Raw genomic sequence first — 21237 nt, forward strand, 5'->3', positions numbered from 1 at the left:
CAGGTACGTGGAGACCACACACACAATACTGAGACTCATCAGGAGCATGCCGAGGTGTTGTAGGGAGGTCATAGAGGCACGGGGAGGCCACACACAATACTGAGCCTCATCAGGAGCATGCCGAGGTGTTGTAGGGAGGTCATACAGGCACTTGGAGGCCACACACAATACTGAGCCTCATCAGGAGCATGCCAAGGTGCTGTAGGGAGGTCATACAGGTACGTGGAGGCCACACACAATACTGAGCCTCATCAGGAGCATGCCCAGGTTTTGTAGGGAGGTCATACAGGTACATGGTGGCCACACATAATACTGAGCCTCATCAGGAGCATGCCGAGGTGTTGTAGGGTGATCATACAGGCACGTGGAGGCCACACACAATACTGAGCCTCATGAGGAGCATGCCGAGGTGTTGTAGGGAGGTCATACAGGCACATGGAGGTCACACACAATACTGAGCCTCATCAGGAGCATGCCCAGGTGCTGTAGATAGTTCATACAGCCACGTGTAGACCACACACACTACTGAGAAATACTGTATGACAGTACTATTCACATGTACAATCTGACAGTATAATTTATGTACATTGTAACATTTGAGGACTTTGTATTTTAGTGATTATGGTGCCGGGTTGGTTCTTCTGGTGGAGGACAGGACAGAGGTGACGTCTTACACACAGCAGGCTGTGACATCAGATGATTATACCGCCATACGCTGCTCGCAGGTCACAGGCGTCTTCCTCTGACCCCAAGTTATTTTTAGGTCCATTATGGGAAATTGTGGCTTTAAAAGAGAACAAATCTGTAGAAGGAGAAGAAGGAAACACAATCAGGAGGAATAACCTGCACAATGGGGCAGAATTATCTGTGTGCAGTGTATGGCGGCATTACTTATATTACACCCATGTACAGTATACCGGGAATAGTCACAGGTATACATTAGTTATGTGTACAGTATGATGGGAGTCGTTATGTGTACAGTATGATGGGAGTCGTTATGTGTACAGTATGATGGGAGTAGCTATGTGTACAGCATGATTGGAGTAGTTATGTGTACAGTATGATGGGAGTCGTTATGTGTACAGTATGATGGGAGTCGTTATGTGTACAGTATGATGGGAGTAGCTATGTGTACAGCATGATTGGAGTAGTTATGTGTACAGTATGATGGGAGTAGTTATGTGTACAGTATGATGGGAGTAGTTATGTGTACATAATGATGGGAGTAGTAATGTGTACAGCATGATGGGAGTAGTTATGTGTACAGTATGATGGGAGTAGTTATGTGTACAGTATGATGGGAGTAGTTATGTGTACAGCATGATTGGAGTAGTTATGTGTACAGTATGATGGGAGTAGTTATGTGTACAGTATGATGAGAGTAGTTATGTGTACATAATGATGGGAGTAGTTATGTGTACAGCATGATGGGAGTAGTTATGTGTACAGCATGATTGGAGTAGTTATGTGTACAGCATGATGGGAGTAGTTATGTGTACAGTATGATGGGGTAGTTATGTGTACAGTATGATGAGAGTAGTTATGTGTACATAATGATGGGAGTAGTAATGTGTACAGCATGATGGGAGTAGTTATGTGTACATAATGATGGGAGTAGTTATGTGTACAGTATGATGGGAGTAGTTATGTGTACATAATGATGGGAGTAGTAATGTGTACAGCATGATGGGAGTAGTTATGTGTACAGTATGATGGGAGTAGTTATGTGTACAGCATGATGGGAGTAGTTATGTGTACAGTATGATGGGAGTAGTTATGTGTACAGTATGATGGGAGTAGTTATGTGTACATAATGATGGGAGTAGTTATGTGTTCAGCATGATGGGAGTAGTTATGTGTACAGTATGATGGGAGTAGTTATGTGTACAGCATGATGGGAGTAGCTATGTGTACAGCATGATTGGAGTAGTTATGTGTACAGTATGATGGGAGTAGTTATGTGTACAGCATGATGGGAGTAGTTATGTGTACAGTATGATGGGAGTAGTTATGTGTGCAGCATGATGGGAGTAGTTATGTGTACAGTATGATGGGGGTAGTTATGTGTACAGCATGATGGGAGTAGTTATGTGTACAGTATGATGGGGGTAGTTATGTGTACAGTATGATTGGAGTAGTTATGTGTACAACATGATGGGAGTAGTTATGTGTACAGTATGATGGGGGTAGTTATGTGTACAGTATGATTGGAGTAGTTATGTGTACAACATGATGGGAGTAGTTATGTGTACAGTATGATGGGAGTAGTTATGTGTACAGTATGATGGGAGTAGTTATGTGTACAGCATGATGGGAGTAGTTATGTGTACAGCATGATGGGAGTAGTTATGTGTACAGTATGATGGGAGTAGTTATGTGTACAGCATGATGGGAGTAGTTATGTGTACAGTATGATGGGAGTAGTTATGTGTAAAGTATGATGGGAGTAGTTATGTGTAAAGTATGATGGGAGTAGTTATGTGTACAGCATGATGGGAGTAGTTATGTGTACTGTTAAGGAGGTCGCACTGGTTTCGGACGCCATCTTGACTACTGTCCGCCATCTTAGATACAGCGGCCATGTTCCCTGACCATTGTTAAGTTAATGTCATGATTCAAACTTCATTTTATGTAACCTGTTTGCTGGCCTGTCAGCTAATACCCTGTGACATGTAATGAGAAGCCAGTCTGTCCTCGAAGCTGCATAATAATATGATTCTGGAGCCACTTATCTTCTTCTTAGTATAAACAATATCTGTGTACAAGGTCTCTGAGAACTGAACACAATTAAGTCACTTTTTTTTTCCCAGAAGTGCTGATGTCCAATAGCTTTGCAGTATACTATTCACACCCCTCTGATGACTCTTCTGTCTCTTATATATTATGCATTTTGATTATTAAAGAGGAGAAGATCTTGACTAAGAGATTGACATGTCTTGGTCTCTATGTTCAATCATGAAAGGGTTAATTAGGACTCACCTTACAAAAGTCAAGAGGGCTGTTGGGGCCCTGCATAAAAATCCCTAACAGTACAGTATGATGGGAGTAGTTATGTGTACAGTATGATGGGAGTAGTTATGTGTACAGTATGATGGGAGTAGTTATGTGTACAGCATGATGGGAGTAGTTATGTGTACAGCATGATGGGAGTAGTTATGTGTACAGTATGATGGGAGTAGTTATGTGTACAGTATGATGGGAGTAGTTATGTGTACAGTATGATGGGAGTAGTTATGTGTACAGCATGATGGGAGTAGTTATGTGTACAGCATGATGGGAGTAGTTATGTGTACAGTATGATGGGGGTAGTTATGTGTACAGTATGATGGGAGTAGCTATGTGTACAGTATGATGGGGGTAGTTATGTGTACAGTATGATGGGAGTAGTTATGTGTACAGTATGATGGGAGTAGTTATGTGTACAGTATGATGGGAGTAGTTATGTGTACAGCATGATGGGAGTAGCTATGTGTACAGTATGATGGGAGTAGTTATGTGTACAGTATGATGGGAGTAGTTATGTGTACAGTATGATGGGAGTAGTTATGTGTACAGTATGATGGGAGTAGTTATGTGTACAGCATGATGGGAGTAGTTATGTGTACAGTATGATGGGAGTAGTTATGTGTACAGCATGATGGGAGTAGTTATGTGTACAGTATGATGGGAGTAGTTATGTGTACAGTATGATGGGAGTAGTTATGTGTACAGTATGATGGGAGTAGTTATGTGTACAGCATGATGGGAGTAGTTATGTGTACAGTATGATGGGAGTAGTTATGTGTACAGCATGATGGGAGTAGTTATGTGTACAGTATGATGGGAGTAGTTATGTGTACAGTATGATGGGAGTAGTTATGTGTACAGCATGATGGGAGTAGTTATGTGTACAGTATGATGGGAGTAGTTATGTGTACAGCATGATGGGAGTAGTTATGTGTACAGTATGATGGGAGTAGTTATGTGTACAGCATGATGGGAGTAGTTATGTGTACAGTATGATGGGAGTAGTTATGTGTACAGTATGATGGGAGTAGTTATGTGTACAGCATGATGGGAGTAGTTATGTGTACAGCATGATGGGAGTAGTTATGTGTACAGTATGATGGGGGTAGTTATGTGTACAGTATGATGGGAGTAGCTATGTGTACAGTATGATGGGGGTAGTTATGTGTACAGTATGATGGGAGTAGTTATGTGTACAGTATGATGGGAGTAGTTATGTGTACAGTATGATGGGAGTAGTTATGTGTACAGCATGATGGGAGTAGCTATGTGTACAGTATGATGGGAGTAGTTATGTGTACAGTATGATGGGAGTAGTTATGTGTACAGTATGATGGGAGTAGTTATGTGTACAGTATGATGGGAGTAGTTATGTGTACAGTATGATGGGAGTAGTTATGTGTACAGCATGATGGGAGTAGTTATGTGTACAGCATGATGGGAGTAGTTATGTGTACAGTATGATGGGGGTAGTTATGTGTACAGTATGATGGGAGTAGCTATGTGTACAGTATGATGGGGGTAGTTATGTGTACAGTATGATGGGAGTAGTTATGTGTACAGTATGATGGGAGTAGTTATGTGTACAGCATGATGGGAGTAGCTATGTGTACAGTATGATGGGAGTAGTTATGTGTACAGTATGATGGGAGTAGTTATGTGTACAGTATGATGGGAGTAGTTATGTGTACAGCATGATGGGAGTAGTTATGTGTACAGTATGATGGGAGTAGTTATGTGTACAGCATGATGGGAGTAGTTATGTGTACAGTATGATGGGAGTAGTTATGTGTACAGTATGATGGGAGTAGTTATGTGTACAGCATGATGGGAGTAGTTATGTGTACAGTATGATGGGAGTAGTTATGTGTACAGCATGATGGGAGTAGTTATGTGTACAGTATGATGGGAGTAGTTATGTGTACAGCATGATGGGAGTAGTTATGTGTACAGTATGATGGGAGTAGTTATGTGTACAGCATGATGGGAGTAGTTATGTGTACAGTATGATGGGAGTAGTTATGTGTACAGCATGATGGGAGTAGTTATGTGTACAGTATGATGGGAGTAGTTATGTGTACAGTATGATGGGAGTAGTTATGTGTACAGCATGATGGGAGTAGTTATGTGTACAGCATGATGGGAGTAGTTATGTGTACAGTATGATGGGGGTAGTTATGTGTACAGTATGATGGGAGTAGCTATGTGTACAGTATGATGGGAGTAGTTATGTGTACAGTATGATGGGAGTAGTTATGTGTACAGTATGATGGGAGTAGTTATGTGTAAAGTATGATGGGAGTAGTTATGTGTACAGCATGATGGGAGTAGTTATGTGTACAGTATGATGGGAGTAGTTATGTGTACAGTATGATGGGAGTAGTTATGTGTAAAGTATGATGGGAGTAGTTATGTGTACAGTATGATGGGAGTAGTTAAGTGTACAGCATGATGGGAGTAGTTATGTGTACAGTATGATGGGAGTAGTTAAGTGTACAGCATGATGGGAGTAGTTATGTGTAAAGTATGATGGGAGTAGTTATGTGTAAAGTATGATGGGAGTAGTTATGTGTACAGTATGATGGGAGTAGTTAAGTGTACAGCATGATGGGAGTAGTTATGTGTACAGTATGATGGGAGTAGTTATGTGTACAGTATGATGGGGTAGTTATGTGTACATAATGATGGGAGTAGTTATGTGTACAGTATGATGGGAGTAGTTATGTGTACAGCATGATGGGAGTAGTTATGTGTAAAGTATGATGGGAGTAGTTAAGTGTACAGCATGATGGGAGTAGTTATGTGTACAGTATGATGGGAGTAGTTATGTGTACAGTATGATGGGGTAGTTATGTGTACATAATGATGGGAGTAGTTATGTGTACAGTATGATGGGAGTAGTTATGTGTACAGCATGATGGGAGTAGTTATGTGTAAAGTATGATGGGAGTAGTTATGTGTAAAGTATGATGGGAGTAGTTATGTGTACAGTATGATGGGAGTAGTTAAGTGTACAGCATGATGGGAGTAGTTATGTGTACAGTATGATGGGAGTAGTTATGTGTACAGTATGATGGGGTAGTTATGTGTACATAATGATGGGAGTAGTTATGTGTACAGTATGATGGGAGTAGTTATGTGTACAGCTTGATGGGAGTAGTTATGTGTACATAATGATGGGAGTAGTTATGTGTACATAATGATGGGAGTAGTTATGTGTACAGTATGATGGGGGTAGTTATATGTACATAATGATGGGAGTAGTTATGTGTACAGCATGATGGGAGTAGTTATGTGTACAGTATGATGGGAGTAGTTATGTGTACAGTATGATGGGAGTAGTTATGTGTACAGCATGATGGGAGTAGTTATGTGTACAGTATGATGGGGGTAGTTATGTGTACAGCATGATGGGAGTAGTTATGTGTACAGTATGATGGGAGTAGTTATGTGTACAGCATGATGGGAGTAGTTATGTGTACAGTATGATGGGGGTAGTTATGTGTACAGTATGATGGGGGTAGTTATGTGTACAGCATGATGGGAGTAGTTATGTGTACAGTATGATGGGAGTAGTTATGTGTACAGTATGATGGGAGTAGTTATGTGTACAGTATGATGGGAGTAGTTATGTGTACAGCATGATGGGAGTAGTTATGTGTACAGCATGATGGGAGTAGTTATGTGTTCAGCATGATGGGAGTAGTTATGTGTACAGTATGATGGGAGTAGTTATGTGTGCAGTATGATGGGGTAGTTATGTGTACAGCATGATGGGAGTAGTTATGTGTACAGCATGATGGGAGTAGTTATGTGTACAGCATGATGAGAGTAGTTATGTGTACAGTATGATGGGAGTAGTTATGTGTACAGCATGATGGGAGTAGTTATGTGTACAGCATGATGGGAGTAGTTATGTGTACATAATGATGGGAGTAGTTATGCATACCTCCCAACATTTGGGAAAAGGAAAGAGGGACAAAATGGCGGCACGCGTAGTGTGCCGCGGCGATCCCCCTAAGCCACACCCCCAATCACTCCTTGGCCACGCCCCAAATTTTAGCCATATTAAAAATAATAAAAATCATAATTTAAAAAAAAAAAAAAATTATCCTCATTGGGATTTGAACCCAGAACCTGCAGTGTCCATGTACAATAATAACACAGCGCCTCAACCAACCGAGCTATAACCTCAGTGATTAACAAGTGGAGAATTTTGGTAACTAAGAACTATATACTGCCTTGGTATATAGGGAGGGATCTTCTCAGATTATTGTAATTATTGAGACTATTATTATTATTATTATTGAGACTATTATTATTATTATTATTATTATTATTGAGATGATTATTATTATTTTTACCATTATTAATAATCATCTCCATAATAATAAAATTTATAATAATAATAATAATAATAATAGTCTCAATAATTACAATAATAATCTCTGAGAAGATCCCTCTCTATATATCAGTGCATTAGTCTGTGTCACAGTGTAACAGTGGCAGATAACACTTCTTACTTACCAGAAATCCCTAGCTCTGTATCACTGGGCTTATAGCTCAGTTAGTTAGGCTCCTGTCTATGGTGCAGAGGGTCCCAGGTTCGAATCTCAGCCTGGCCAAAACTTTATGTAATTTAATTATATAAAGAGCTTGTGTCTGGGGAAGCCCTGGAGACCATATATGGACAGATAGAGATCTGAGCTGATGACGTGGTCCCTGCTCTCCGCTAAGCCGACACTTCTCTGAAAAGGATTCCCTCCCGATGTCTGCTCTGGAGAACCCTAGGAGATGCAGTGACCATATATGGACAGATGGTGATCTGACCTGATGACGTGGTCCCTGCTCTGCGCTAAGCCCGACACTTCTCTGAAAAGGATTCCCTGCCCGATGTCTGCTCTGGGGAACCCTAGGAGATGCAGTGACCATATATGGACAGATCTGAAGCTGATGACGTGGTCCCTGCTCTCTCCACTAAGCCCGACACTTTTCTGAAAAGGATTCCCTGCCCGATGTCTGCTCTGGGGAACCCTAGGAGATGTAGTGACCATATATGGACAGATGCTGATCTGACCTGATGACGTGGTCCCTGCTCTGCGCTAAGCCCGACACTTCTCTGAAAAGGATTCCCTCCCGATGTCTGCTCTGGGGAACCCTAGGAGATGCAGTGACCATATATGGACAGATACTGATCTGACCTGATGACGTGGTCCCTGCTCTCTCTGCTAAGCCCGACACTTCTCTGAAAAGGATTCCCTCCCGATCTCTGCTCTGGGGAACCCTAGGAGATGCAGTGACCATATATGGACAGATGCTGATCTGAAGCTGATGACGTGGTCCCTGCTCTGCGCTAACCCGACACTTCTCTGAAAAGGATTCCCTGCCCGATGTCTGCTCTGGGGAACCCTAGGAGATGCAGTGACCATATATGGACAGATGCTGATCTGAAGCTGATGACGTGGTCCCTGCTCTCTCCGCTAAGCCGACACTTCTCTGAAAAGGATTCCCTCCCGATGTCTGCTCTGGGGAACCCTAGGAGATGCAGTGACCATATATGGACAGATACTGATCTGAAGCTGATGACGTGGTCCCTGCTCTGCGCTAACCCGACACTTCTCTGAAAAGGATTCCCTGCCCGATGTCTGCTCTGGGGAACCCTAGGAGATGCAGTGACCATATATGGACAGATGCTGATCTGAAGCTGATGACGTGGTCCCTGCTCTCTCCGCTAAGCCGACACTTCTCTGAAAAGGATTCCCTCCCGATGTCTGCTCTGGGGAACCCTAGGAGATGCAGTGACCATATATGGACAGATACTGATCTGAGCTGATGACGTGGTCCCTGCTCTGCGCTAATCCGACACTTCTCTGAAAAGGATTCCCTCCCGATGTCTGTAGCAGCCATTCTGTACTGTGAGTTCAGACTTTCAAAGTATTTACTATGCGGGACACAGCGGGACCTGGGGGGGAAATCCGTGACAATATCATAGCTGCCCGTGACGCGGGGCAGGGGTACGAAAAACGGGAAAGTCCCGTCAAAATCGGGACGGTTGGGAGCTATGGTTATGTGTTCAGCATGATGGGAGTAGTTATGTGTACAGTATGATGGAAGTAGTTATGTGTACAGTATGATGGGAGTAGTTATGTGTACAGTATGATGGGAGTAGTTATGTGTACAGTATGATGGGAGTAGTTATGTGTACAGTATGATGGGAGTAGTTATGTGTTCAGCATGATGAGAGTAGTTATGTGTACAGCATGATGGGAGTAGTTATGTGTACAGTATGATGGGGGTAGTTATGTGTACAGCATGATGGGAGTAGTTATGTGTACAGTATGATGGGAGTAGTTATGTGTACAGTATGATGGGAGTAGTTATGTGTACAGCATGATGGGAGTAGTTATGTGTACAGTATGATGGGAGTAGTTATGTGTACAGTATGATGGGAGTAGTTATGTGTACAGCATGATGGGAGTAGTTATGTGTACAGTATGATGGGAGTAGTTATGTGTAAAGCATGATGGGGTAGTTATGTGTACAGTATGATGGGAGTAGTTATGTGTACAGTATGATGGGAGTAGTTATGTGTACAGTATGATGGGAGTAGTTATGTGTTCAGCATGATGGGAGTAGTTATGTGTACAGTGTGATGGGGTAGTTATGTGTACAGTATGATGGGAGTAGTTATGTGTACATAATGATGGGAGTAGTTATGTGTACAGTATGATGGGAGTAGTTATGTGTACAGCATGATGGGAGTAGTTATGTGTACAGTATGATGGGAGTAGTTATGTGTTCAGCATGATGGGAGTAGTTATGTGTACAGCATGATGGGAGTAGTTATGTGTTCAGCATGATGGGAGTAGTTATGTGTACAGTATGATGGGAGTAGTTATGTGTACAGTATGATGGGAGTAGTTATGTGTACAGCATGATGGGAGTAGTTATGTGTACAGCATGATGGGAGTAGTTATGTGTACATAATGATGGGAGTAGTTATGTGTACAGTATGATGGGAGTAGTTATGTGTAAAGCATGATGGGGTAGTTATGTGTACAGCATGATGGGAGTAGTTATGTGTACAGCATGATGGGAGTAGTTATGTGTACATAATGATGGGAGTAGTTATGTGTACAGTATGATGGGAGTAGTTATGTGTACAGTATGATGGGAGTAGTTATGTGTACAGCATGATGGAGTAGTTATGTGTACAGTATGATGGGGTAGTTATGTGTACAGTATGATGGGAGTAGTTATGTGTACATAATGATGGCAGTAGTTATGTGTACAGCATGATGGGAGTAGTTATGTGTACAGCATGATGGGAGTAGTTATGTGTACAGTATGATGGGAGTAGTTATGTGTACAGTATGATGGGGTAGTTATGTGTACATAATGATGGGGTAGTTATGTGTACAGTATGATGGGAGTAGTTATGTGTACAGTATGATGGGAGTAGTTATGTGTACATAATGATGGGAGTAGTTATGTGTACAGTATGATGGGAGTAGTTATGTGTACAGTATGATGGGAGTAGTTATGTGTACATAATGATGGGAGTAGTTATGTGTACATAATGATGGCAGTAGTTATGTGTACAGCATGATGGGAGTAGTTATGTGTACAGCATGATGGGAGTAGTTATGTGTACAGTATGATGGGAGTAGTTATGTGTACAGTATGATGGGAGTAGTTATGTGTACAGTATGATGGGAGTAGTTATGTGTACAGTATGATGGGGGTAGTTAGACTGGGAGGTAGTAAACATTACCCATTTAACTCCACATTAAGGCACTTAGTAAAGATACATAATCCTACCCGTAACATTAACCCCATAAACCATTTATAACTAAACATAACTAAGAAATGATGACACGAGGCTTCCTGTTGGGCAGAAAAGGTCACAGCTATTTATTGCTAATAAACACAATTATTATTATTTTAATATTCTCAAAATCAACCGCAATCTCAGTTCGTTTCTTTGGAAACCATCGCTGCCGAAGTGGTTTGTTCATCCGGACTCCCGAACCACCACTTCGACTTCCGAAAAAATCCACATCAATTCTCTTTTCCGCCAGCTGTGACTTGAGATGATCACCGAAAACCATTATTACTTTAATACTCAAAATTAACCACAATCTCCGTCCGTTTCTTTGTAAACCATCGCTGCCCGAAGCGGTTTGCTCAACCGGACTCCCGAATTAGCACTTCGACTTCCGGGCAAAATCCACATCAATTCTCATTTTCCTTCAGCAAAACAATTATTACTTAATACTTTTTTAAAAAAAATTAACCACAATTTTCATCCATCTCTTTGTAAACCATAGCTGCCCGAAGCGGTTTGCTCAACCGGACTCCCGAATCAGCACTTCGACTTCCGGGCAAAATCCACATCAATTCTCATTTTCCGTCAGCTGTGACTTGAGATGATCACTGAAAACCGAAAACATCAAAAACAAAAACCAAGTAACAGTAGGGAGGGAGGGAGGGACAGCTTGAAGATGGCGCGGGCAAGAGGAAGTGCAGGCCCAGTGCCTGCCCTATAAAGGCTCAGCTATGGGAGGGGCAGAGCAGCAGCAGCAGCAGGGAGGAGAAAGGAAGCAAATACCACCCCTATTTAAAGTGCAAACGTCCCATGTAATAAATTGCAACACTAGGACACCCCCAGTCAGAGGGCGCCCTCCTTATGCAGTCGGGGGCACCCTTCATGTGTAAAGTATGATGGGAGTAGTTATGTGTAAACTATGATGGGAGTAGTTATGTGTACAGCATGATGGGAGTAGTTATGTGTACAGTATGATGGGAGTAGTTATGTGTACAGTATGATGGGAGTAGTTATGTGTAAAGTATGATGGGAGTAGTTATGTGTACAGCATGATGGGAGTAGTTATGTGTACAGTATGATGGGAGTAGTTATGTGTACAGCATGATGGGAGTAGTTATGTGTACAGTATGATGGGAGTAGTTATGTGTAAAGTATGATGGGAGTAGTTATGTGTACAGCATGATGGGAGTAGTTATGTGTACAGTATGATGGGGTAGTTATGTGTACAGTATGATGGGAGTAGTTATGTGTACAGCATGATGGGAGTAGTTATGTGTACATAATGATGGGAGTAGTTATGTGTACAGCATGATGGGAGTAGTTATGTGTACAGTATGATGGGAGTAGTTATGTGTACAGTATGATGGGAGTAGTTATGTGTACAGTATGATGGGAGTAGTTATGTGTACAGCATGATGGGAGTAGTTATGTGTACAGCATGATGGGAGTAGTTATGTGTACAGTATGATGGGAGTAGTTATGTGTACAGCATGATGGGAGTAGTTATGTGTACAGCATGATGGGAGTAGTTATGTGTACAGCATGATGGGAGTAGTTATGTGTACAGTATGATGGGAGTAGTTATGTGTGCAGCATGATGGGAGTAGTTATGTGTACAGCATGATGGGAGTAGTTATGTGTACAGTATGATGGGAGTAGTTATGTGTGCAGCATGATGGGAGTAGTTATGTGTACAGTATGATGGGAGTAGTTATGTGTACAGCATGATGGGAGTAGTTATGTGTACAGCATGATGGGAGTAGTTATGTGTACAGTATGATGGGAGTAGTTATGTGTGCAGCATGATGGGAGTAGTTATGTGTACAGTATGATGGGAGTAGTTATGTGTACAGTATGATGGGAGTAGTTATGTGTACATAATGATGGGAGTAGTTATGTGTACAGTATGATGGGAGTAGTTATGTGTACAGTATGATGGGAGTAGTTATGTGTACAGCATGATGGGAGTAGTTATGTGTACAGTATGATGGGGGTAGTTATATGTACATAATGATGGGAGTAGTTATGTGTACAGCATGATGGGAGTAGTTATGTGTTCAGCATGATGGGAGTAGTTATGTGTACAGTATGATGGGAGTAGTTATGTGTACAGTATGATGGGAGTAGTTATGTGTTCAGCATGATGAGAGTAGTTATGTGTACAGCATGATGGGAGTAGTTATGTGTACAGCATGATGGGAGTAGTTATGTGTACAGTATGATGGGAGTAGTTATGTGTAAAGCATGATGGGGTAGTTATGTGTACAGCATGATGGGAGTAGTTATGTGTACAGCATGATGGGAGTAGTTATGTGTACATAATGATGGGAGTAGTTATGTGTACAGTATGATGGGAGTAGTTATGTGTACAGTATGATGGGAGTAGTTATGTGTAAAGCATGATGGGAGTAGTTATGTGTACAGCATGATGGGAGTAGTTATGTGTACATAATGATGGGGTAGTTATGTGTACAGTATGATGGGAGTAGTTATGTGTAAAGTATGATGGGAGTAGTTATGTGTAAACTATGATGGGAGTAGTTATGTGTACAGCATGATGGGAGTAGTTATGTGTACAGTATGATGGGAGTAGTTATGTGTACAGCATGATGGGAGTAGTTATGTGTACAGTATGATGGGAGTAGTTATGTGTAAAGTATGATGGGAGTAGTTATGTGTACAGCATGATGGGAGTAGTTATGTGTACAGTATGATGGGAGTAGTTATGTGTACAGTATGATGGGAGTAGTTATGTGTGCAGCATGATGGGAGTAGTTATGTGTACAGTATGATGGGAGTAGTTATGTGTACAGTATGATGGGAGTAGTTATGTGTGCAGCATGATGGGAGTAGTTATGTGTACAGTATGATGGGAGTAGTTATGTGTACAGCATGATGGGAGTAGTTATGTGTACAGTATGATGGGAGTAGTTATGTGTGCAGCATGATGGGAGTAGTTATGTGTACAGTATGATGGGAGTAGTTATGTGTACAGTATGATGGGAGTAGTTATGTGTACATAATGATGGGAGTAGTTATGTGTACAGTATGATGGGAGTAGTTATGTGTACAGTATGATGGGAGTAGTTATGTGTACAGCATGATGGGAGTAGTTATGTGTACAGTATGATGGGGGTAGTTATGTGTACAGCATGATGGGAGTAGTTATGTGTACAGTATGATGGGAGTAGTTATGTGTACAGCATGATGGGAGTAGTTATGTGTACAGTATGATGGGGGTAGTAATGTGTACAGCATGATGGGAGTAGTTATGTGTACAGTATGATGGGAGTAGTTATGTGTACAGCATGATGGGAGTAGTTATGTGTACAGTATGATGGGAGTAGTTATGTGTACAGCATGATGGGAGTAGTTATGTGTACAGTATGATGGGGGTAGTTATGTGTACAGCATGATGGGAGTAGTTATGTGTACAGTATGATGGGAGTAGTTATGTGTACAGCATGATGGGAGTAGTTATGTGTACAGTATGATGGGAGTAGTTATGTGTTCAGCATGATGGGAGTAGTTATGTGTACAGTATGATGGGAGTAGTTATGTGTGCAGTATGATGGGGTAGTTATGTGTACAGCATGATGGGAGTAGTTATGTGTACAGCATGATGGGAGTAGTTATGTGTACAGCATGATGAGAGTAGTTATGTGTACAGTATGATGGGAGTAGTTATGTGTACAGCATGATGGGAGTAGTTATGTGTTCAGCATGATGGGAGTAGTTATGTGTACAGCATGATGGGAGTAGTTATGTGTACAGCATGATGGGCGTAGTTATGTGTACAGTATGATGGGAGTAGTTATGTGTACAGCATGATGGGAGTAGTTATGTGTACAGTATGATGGGAGTAGTTATGTGTACAGCATGATGGGAGTAGTTATGTGTACAGCATGATGGGAGTAGTTATGTGTACATAATGATGGGAGTAGTTATGTGTACAGTATGATGGGAGTAGTTATGTGTACAGTATGATGGGAGTAGTTATGTGTACAGCATGATGGGAGTAGTTATGTGTACAGCATGATGGGAGTAGTTATGTGTACATAATGATGGGAGTAGTTATGTGTACAGTATGATGGGAGTAGTTATGTGTACAGTATGATGGGAGTAGTTATGTGTACAGCATGATGGGAGTAGTTATGTGTACATAATGATGGGAGTAGTTATGTGTACAGCATGATGGGAGTAGTTATGTGTACAGCATGATGGGAGTAGTTATGTGTACATAATGATGGGAGTAGTTATGTGTACAGTATGATGGGAGTAGTTATGTGAACAGTATGATGGGAGTAGTTATGTGTACATAATGATGGGAGTAGTTATGTGTACAGCATAATGGGAGTAGTTATGTGTACATAATGATGGGAGTAGTAATGTGTACAGTATGATGGGGGTAGTTATGTGTACAGCATGATGGGAGTAGTTATGTGTTCAGCATGATGGGAGTAGTTATGTGTACAGTATGATGGGAGTAGTTATGTGTACAGTATGATGGGAGTAGTTATGTGTACAGTATGATGGGAGTAGTTATGTGTACAGCATGATGGGAGTAGTTATGTGTACAGTATGATGGGAGTAGTTATGTGTACAGTATGATGGGAGTAGTTATGTGTGCAGCATGATGGGAGTAGTTATGTGTGCAGCATGATGGGAGTAGTTATGTGTACAGCATGATGGGAGTAGTTATGTGTACAGCATGATGGGGTAGTTATGTGTGCAGCATGATGAGAGTAGTTATGTGTACAGTATGATGGGAGTAGTTATGTGTAAAGTATGATGGGAGTAGTTATGTGTACATAATGATGGGAGTAGTTATGTGTACAGCATGATGGGAGTAGTTATGTGTACAGTATGATGGGAGTAGTTATGTGTACAGTATGATGGGAGTAGTTATGTGTACATAATGATGGGAGTAGTTATGTGTACAGCATGATGAGAGTAGTTATGTGTACAGCATGATGGGAGTAGTTATGTGTACAGTATGATGGGAGTAGTTATGTGTACAGCATGATGAGAGTAGTTATGTGTACAGTATGATGGGAGTAGTTATGTGTACAGTATGATGGGAGTAGTTATGTGTACATAATGATGGGAGTAGTTATGTGTACAGCATGATGAGAGTAGTTATGTGTACAGCATGATGAGAGTAGTTATGTGTACAGCATGATGGGAGTAGTTATGTGTACAGCATGATGAGAGTAGTTATGTGTACAGCATGATGGGAGTAGTTATGTGTACAGCATGATGGGAGTAGTTATGTGTACAGCATGATGAGAGTAGTTATGTGTACAGTATGATGGGAGTAGTTATGTGTACAGTATGATGGGAGTAGTTATGTGTACAGCATGATGAGAGTAGTTATGTGTACAGTATGATGGGAGTAGTTATGTGTACAGCATGATGGGAGTAGTTATGTGTACAGTATGGTGGGAGTAGTTATGTGTACAGTATGATGGGAGTAGTTATGTGTACAGTATGATGGGAGTAGTTATGTGTAAAGTATGATGGGAGTAGTTATGTGTACATAATGATGGGAGTAGTTATGTGTTCAGCATGATGGGAGTAGTTATGTGTACAGCATGATGGGAGTAGTTATGTGTACATAATGATGGGATTAGTTATGTGTGCAGTATGATGGGAGTAGTTATGTGTACAGCATGATGGGAGTAGTTATGTGTACAGCATGATGAGAGTAGTTATGTGTACAGTATGATGGGAGTAGTTATGTGTAAAGTATGATGGGAGTAGTTATGTGTACAGCATGATGGGAGTAGTTATGTGTACAGTATGATGGGAGTAGTTATGTGTACAGCATGATGGGAGTAGTTATGTGTACAGCATGATGGGAGTAGTTATGTGTACAGCATGATGAGAGTAGTTATGTGTACAGTATGATGGGAGTAGTTATGTGTACAGTATGATGGGAGTAGTTATGTGTACAGCATGATGGGAGTAGTTATGTGTACATAATGATGGGAGTAGTTATGTGTACATAATGATGGGAGTAGTTATGTGTACAGCATGATGGGGGTAGTTATGTGTACAGTATGATGGGAGTAGTTATGTGTACAGTATGATGGGAGTAGTTATGTGTAAAGTATGATGGGAGTAGTTATGTGTACATAATGATGGGAGTAGTTATGTGTTCAGCATGATGGGAGTAGTTATGTGTACAGCATGATGGGAGTAGTTATGTGTACAGCATGATGGGAGTAGTTATGTGTACAGTATGATGGGAGTAGTTATGTGTACAGCATGATGGGGTAGTTATGTGTACAGCATGATGGGGTAGTTATGTGTACAGCATGATGGGAGTAGTTATGTGTACAGCATGATGGGAGTAGTTATGTGTACATAATGATGGGAGTAGTTATGTGTACAGCATGATGGGAGTAGTTATGTGTACATAATGATGGGAGTAGTTATGTGTACAGTATGATGGGAGTAGTTATGTGTACATAATGATGGGAGTAGTTATGTGTACAGCATGATGGGAGTAGTTATGTGTACAGTATGATGGGAGTAGTTATGTGTACAGTATGATGGGAGTAGTTATGTGTACAGCATGATGGGAGTAGTTATGTGTACAGTATGATGGGAGTAGTTATGTGTACATAATGATGGGAGTAGTTATGTGTACAGTATGATGGGGGTAGTTATGTGTACAGTATGATGGGAGTAGTTATGTGTACAGTATGATGGGAGTAGTTATGTGTACAGTATGATGGGAGTAGTTATGTGTACAGCATGATGGGAGTAGTTATGTGTACATAATGATGGGAGTAGTTATGTGTACAGCATGATGGGAGTAGTTATGTGTACATAATGATGGGAGTAGTTATGTGTACATAATGATGGGAGTAGTTATGTGTACAGTACGATGGGAGTAGTAATGTGTACAGTATGATGGGAGTAGTTATGTGTACATAATGATGGGAGTAGTTATGTGTACAGTACGATGGGAGTAGTTATGTGTACAGTATGATGGGAGTAGTTATGTGTACAGTATGATGGGAGTAGTTATGTGTACAGTATGATGGGAGTAGTTATGTGTAAAGTATGATGGGAGTAGTTAAGTGTACAGCATGATGGGAGTAGTTATGTGTACAGTATGATGGGAGTAGTTATGTGTACAGCATGATGGGAGTAGTTATGTGTACGTAATGATGGGAGTAGTTATGTGTACAGCATGATGGGAGTAGTTATGTGTACAGTATGATGGGGGTAGTTATATGTACATAATGATGGGAGTAGTTATGTGTACAGCATGATGGGAGTAGTAATGTGTACAGTATGATGGGAGTAGTTATGTGTAAAGTATGATGGGAGTAGTTATGTGTACAGCATGATGGGAGTAGTTATGTGTACAGTATGATGGGAGTAGTTATGTGTACAGTATGATGGGAGTAGTTATGTGTACAGTATGATGGGGTAGTTATGTGTACAGTATGATGGGAGTAGTTATGTGTACAGCATGATGGGAGTAGTTATGTGTACAGTATGATGGGAGTAGTTATGTGTACAGCATGATGGGAGTAGTTATGTGTACAGTATGATGGGAGTAGTTATGTGTAAAGTATGATGGGAGTAGTTATGTGTACAGCATGATGGGAGTAGTTATGTGTACAGTATGATGGGAGTAGTTATGTGTACAGTATGATGGGAGTAGTTATGTGTACAGCATGATGGGAGTAGTTATGTGTACAGTATGATGGGAGTAGTTATGTGTGCAGCATGATGGGAGTAGTTATGTGTACAGCATGATGGGAGTAGTTATGTGTAAAGTATGATGGGGTAGTTATGTGTACAGTATGATGGGAGTAGTTATGTGTACAGTATGATGGGAGTAGTTATGTGTAAAGTATGATGGGAGTAGTTATGTGTACAGTATGATGGGAGTAGTTATGTGTACAGTATGATGGGAGTAGTTATGTGTACAGTATGATGGGAGTAGTTATGTGTACATAATGATGGGAGTAGTTATGTGTACAGCATGATGGGGGTAGTTATGTGTACAGTATGATGGGAGTAGTTATGTGTACAGCATGATGGGAGTAGTTATGTGTACAGCATGATGGGAGTAGTTATGTGTACAGCATGATGGGAGTAGTTATGTGTACAGTATGATGGGAGTAGTTATGTGTACAGTATGATGGGAGTAGTTATGTGTACAGCATGATGGGAGTAGTTATGTGTACATAATGATGGGAGTAGTTATGTGTACAGCATGATGGGGGTAGTTATGTGTACAGTATGATGGGAGTAGTTATGTGTACAGTATGATGGGAGTAGTTATGTGTACAGCATGGTGGGAGTAGTTATGTGTACATAATGATGGGAGTAGTTATGTGTACAGCATGATGGGAGTAGTTATGTGTACAGCATGATGGGAGTAGTTATGTGTACAGCATGATGGGAGTAGTTATGTGTACAGCATGATGGGAGTAGTTATGTGTACAGCATGATGGGAGTAGTTATGTGTACAGTATGATGGGAGTAGTTATGTGTACAGCATGATGGGAGTAGTTATGTGTACAGTATGATGGGAGTAGTTATGTGTGCAGCATGATGGGAGTAGTTATGTGTACAGTATGATGGGAGTAGTTATGTGTACAGTATGATGGGAGTAGTTATGTGTACAGTATGATGGGAGTAGTTATGTGTACAGCATGATGGGAGTAGTTATGTGTACAGTATGATGGGAGTAGTTATGTGTACAGCATGATGGGAGTAGTTATGTGTACAGTATGATGGGAGTAGTTATGTGTGCAGCATGATGGGAGTAGTTATGTGTACAGTATGATGGGAGTAGTTATGTGTGCAGCATGATGGGAGTAGTTATGTGTACAGTATGATGGGAGTAGTTATGTGTACAGCATGATGGGAGTAGTTATGTGTACAGCATGATGGGAGTAGTTATGTGTACATAATGATGGGAGTAGTTATGTGTACAGTATGATGGGAGTAGTTATGTGTGCAGCATGATGGGAGTAGTTATGTGTACAGCATGATGGGAGTAGTTATGTGTACAGTATGATGGGAGTAGTTATGTGTACAGCATGATGGGAGTAGTTATGTGTACAGCATGATGGGAGTAGTTATGTGTAAAGTATGATGGGGTAGTTATGTGTACAGTATGATGGGAGTAGTTATGTGTACAGTATGATGGGAGTAGTTATGTGTAAAGTATGATGGGAGTAGTTATGTGTACAGTATGATGGGAGTAGTTATGTGTACAGTATGATGGGAGTAGTTATGTGTACAGTATGATGGGAGTAGTTATGTGTACATAATGATGGGAGTAGTTATGTGTACAGCATGATGGGAGTAGTTATGTGTACAGTATGATGGGAGTAGTTATGTGTGCAGCATGATGGGAGTAGTTATGTGTACAGCATGATGGGAGTAGTTATGTGTAAAGTATGATGGGGTAGTTATGTGTACAGTATGATGGGAGTAGTTATGTGTACAGTATGATGGGAGTAGTTATGTGTAAAGTATGATGGGAGTAGTTATGTGTACAGTATGATGGGAGTAGTTATGTGTACAGTATGATGGGAGTAGTTATGTGTACAGTATGATGGGAGTAGTTATGTGTACAGTATGATGGGAGTAGTTATGTGTACAGTATGATGGGAGTAGTTATGTGTACAGCATGATGGGAGTAGTTATGTGTACAGTATGATGGGAGTAGTTATGTGTACAGCATGATGGGAGTAGTTATGTGTACAGTATGATGGGAGTAGTTATGTGTGCAGCATGATGGGAGTAGTTATGTGTACAGCATGATGGGAGTAGTTATGTGTAAAGTATGATGGGGTAGTTATGTGTACAGTATGATGGGAGTAGTTATGTGTACAGTATGATGGGAGTAGTTATGTGTAAAGTATGATGGGAGTAGTTATGTGTACAGTATGATGGGAGTAGTTATGTGTACAGTATGATGGGAGTAGTTATGTGTACATAATGATGGGAGTAGTTATGTGTACAGCATGATGGGGGTAGTTATGTGTACAGTATGATGGGAGTAGTTATGTGTACAGCATGATGGGAGTAGTTATGTGTACAGCATGATGGGAGTAGTTATGTGTACAGCATGATGGGAGTAGTTATGTGTACAGTATGATGGGAGTAGTTATGTGTACAGTATGATGGGAGTAGTTATGTGTACAGCATGATGGGAGTAGTTATGTGTACATAATGATGGGAGTAGTTATGTGTACAGCATGATGGGGGTAGTTATGTGTACAGTATGATGGGAGTAGTTATGTGTACAGTATGATGGGAGTAGTTATGTGTACAGCATGGTGGGAGTAGTTATGTGTACATAATGATGGGAGTAGTTATGTGTACAGCATGATGGGAGTAGTTATGTGTACAGCATGATG

At 41.0% G+C, this 21237-nt stretch overlaps 1 protein-coding gene across 1 annotated transcript in view; it reads right to left on the reverse strand.

The window, feature by feature from the left end:
- Window positions 1-559: 559 nt before the first annotated feature.
- LOC140132337 (uncharacterized) overlaps window positions 560-21237 on the reverse strand; it is a 38857-nt gene continuing 18179 nt past the window's right edge. Inside the window, exon 4 of the mRNA XM_072150986.1 lies at window positions 560-802. Coding sequence (XP_072007087.1) covers window positions 701-802 — 102 coding nt within the window. The 3' untranslated portion in view covers window positions 560-700. The remainder of the gene's footprint in view (window positions 803-21237) is intronic.

The sequence above is a fragment of the Engystomops pustulosus genome, chromosome 5, assembly GCF_040894005.1.
Source record: "Engystomops pustulosus chromosome 5, aEngPut4.maternal, whole genome shotgun sequence".
Lineage (NCBI taxonomy): Eukaryota > Metazoa > Chordata > Amphibia > Anura > Leptodactylidae > Engystomops > Engystomops pustulosus.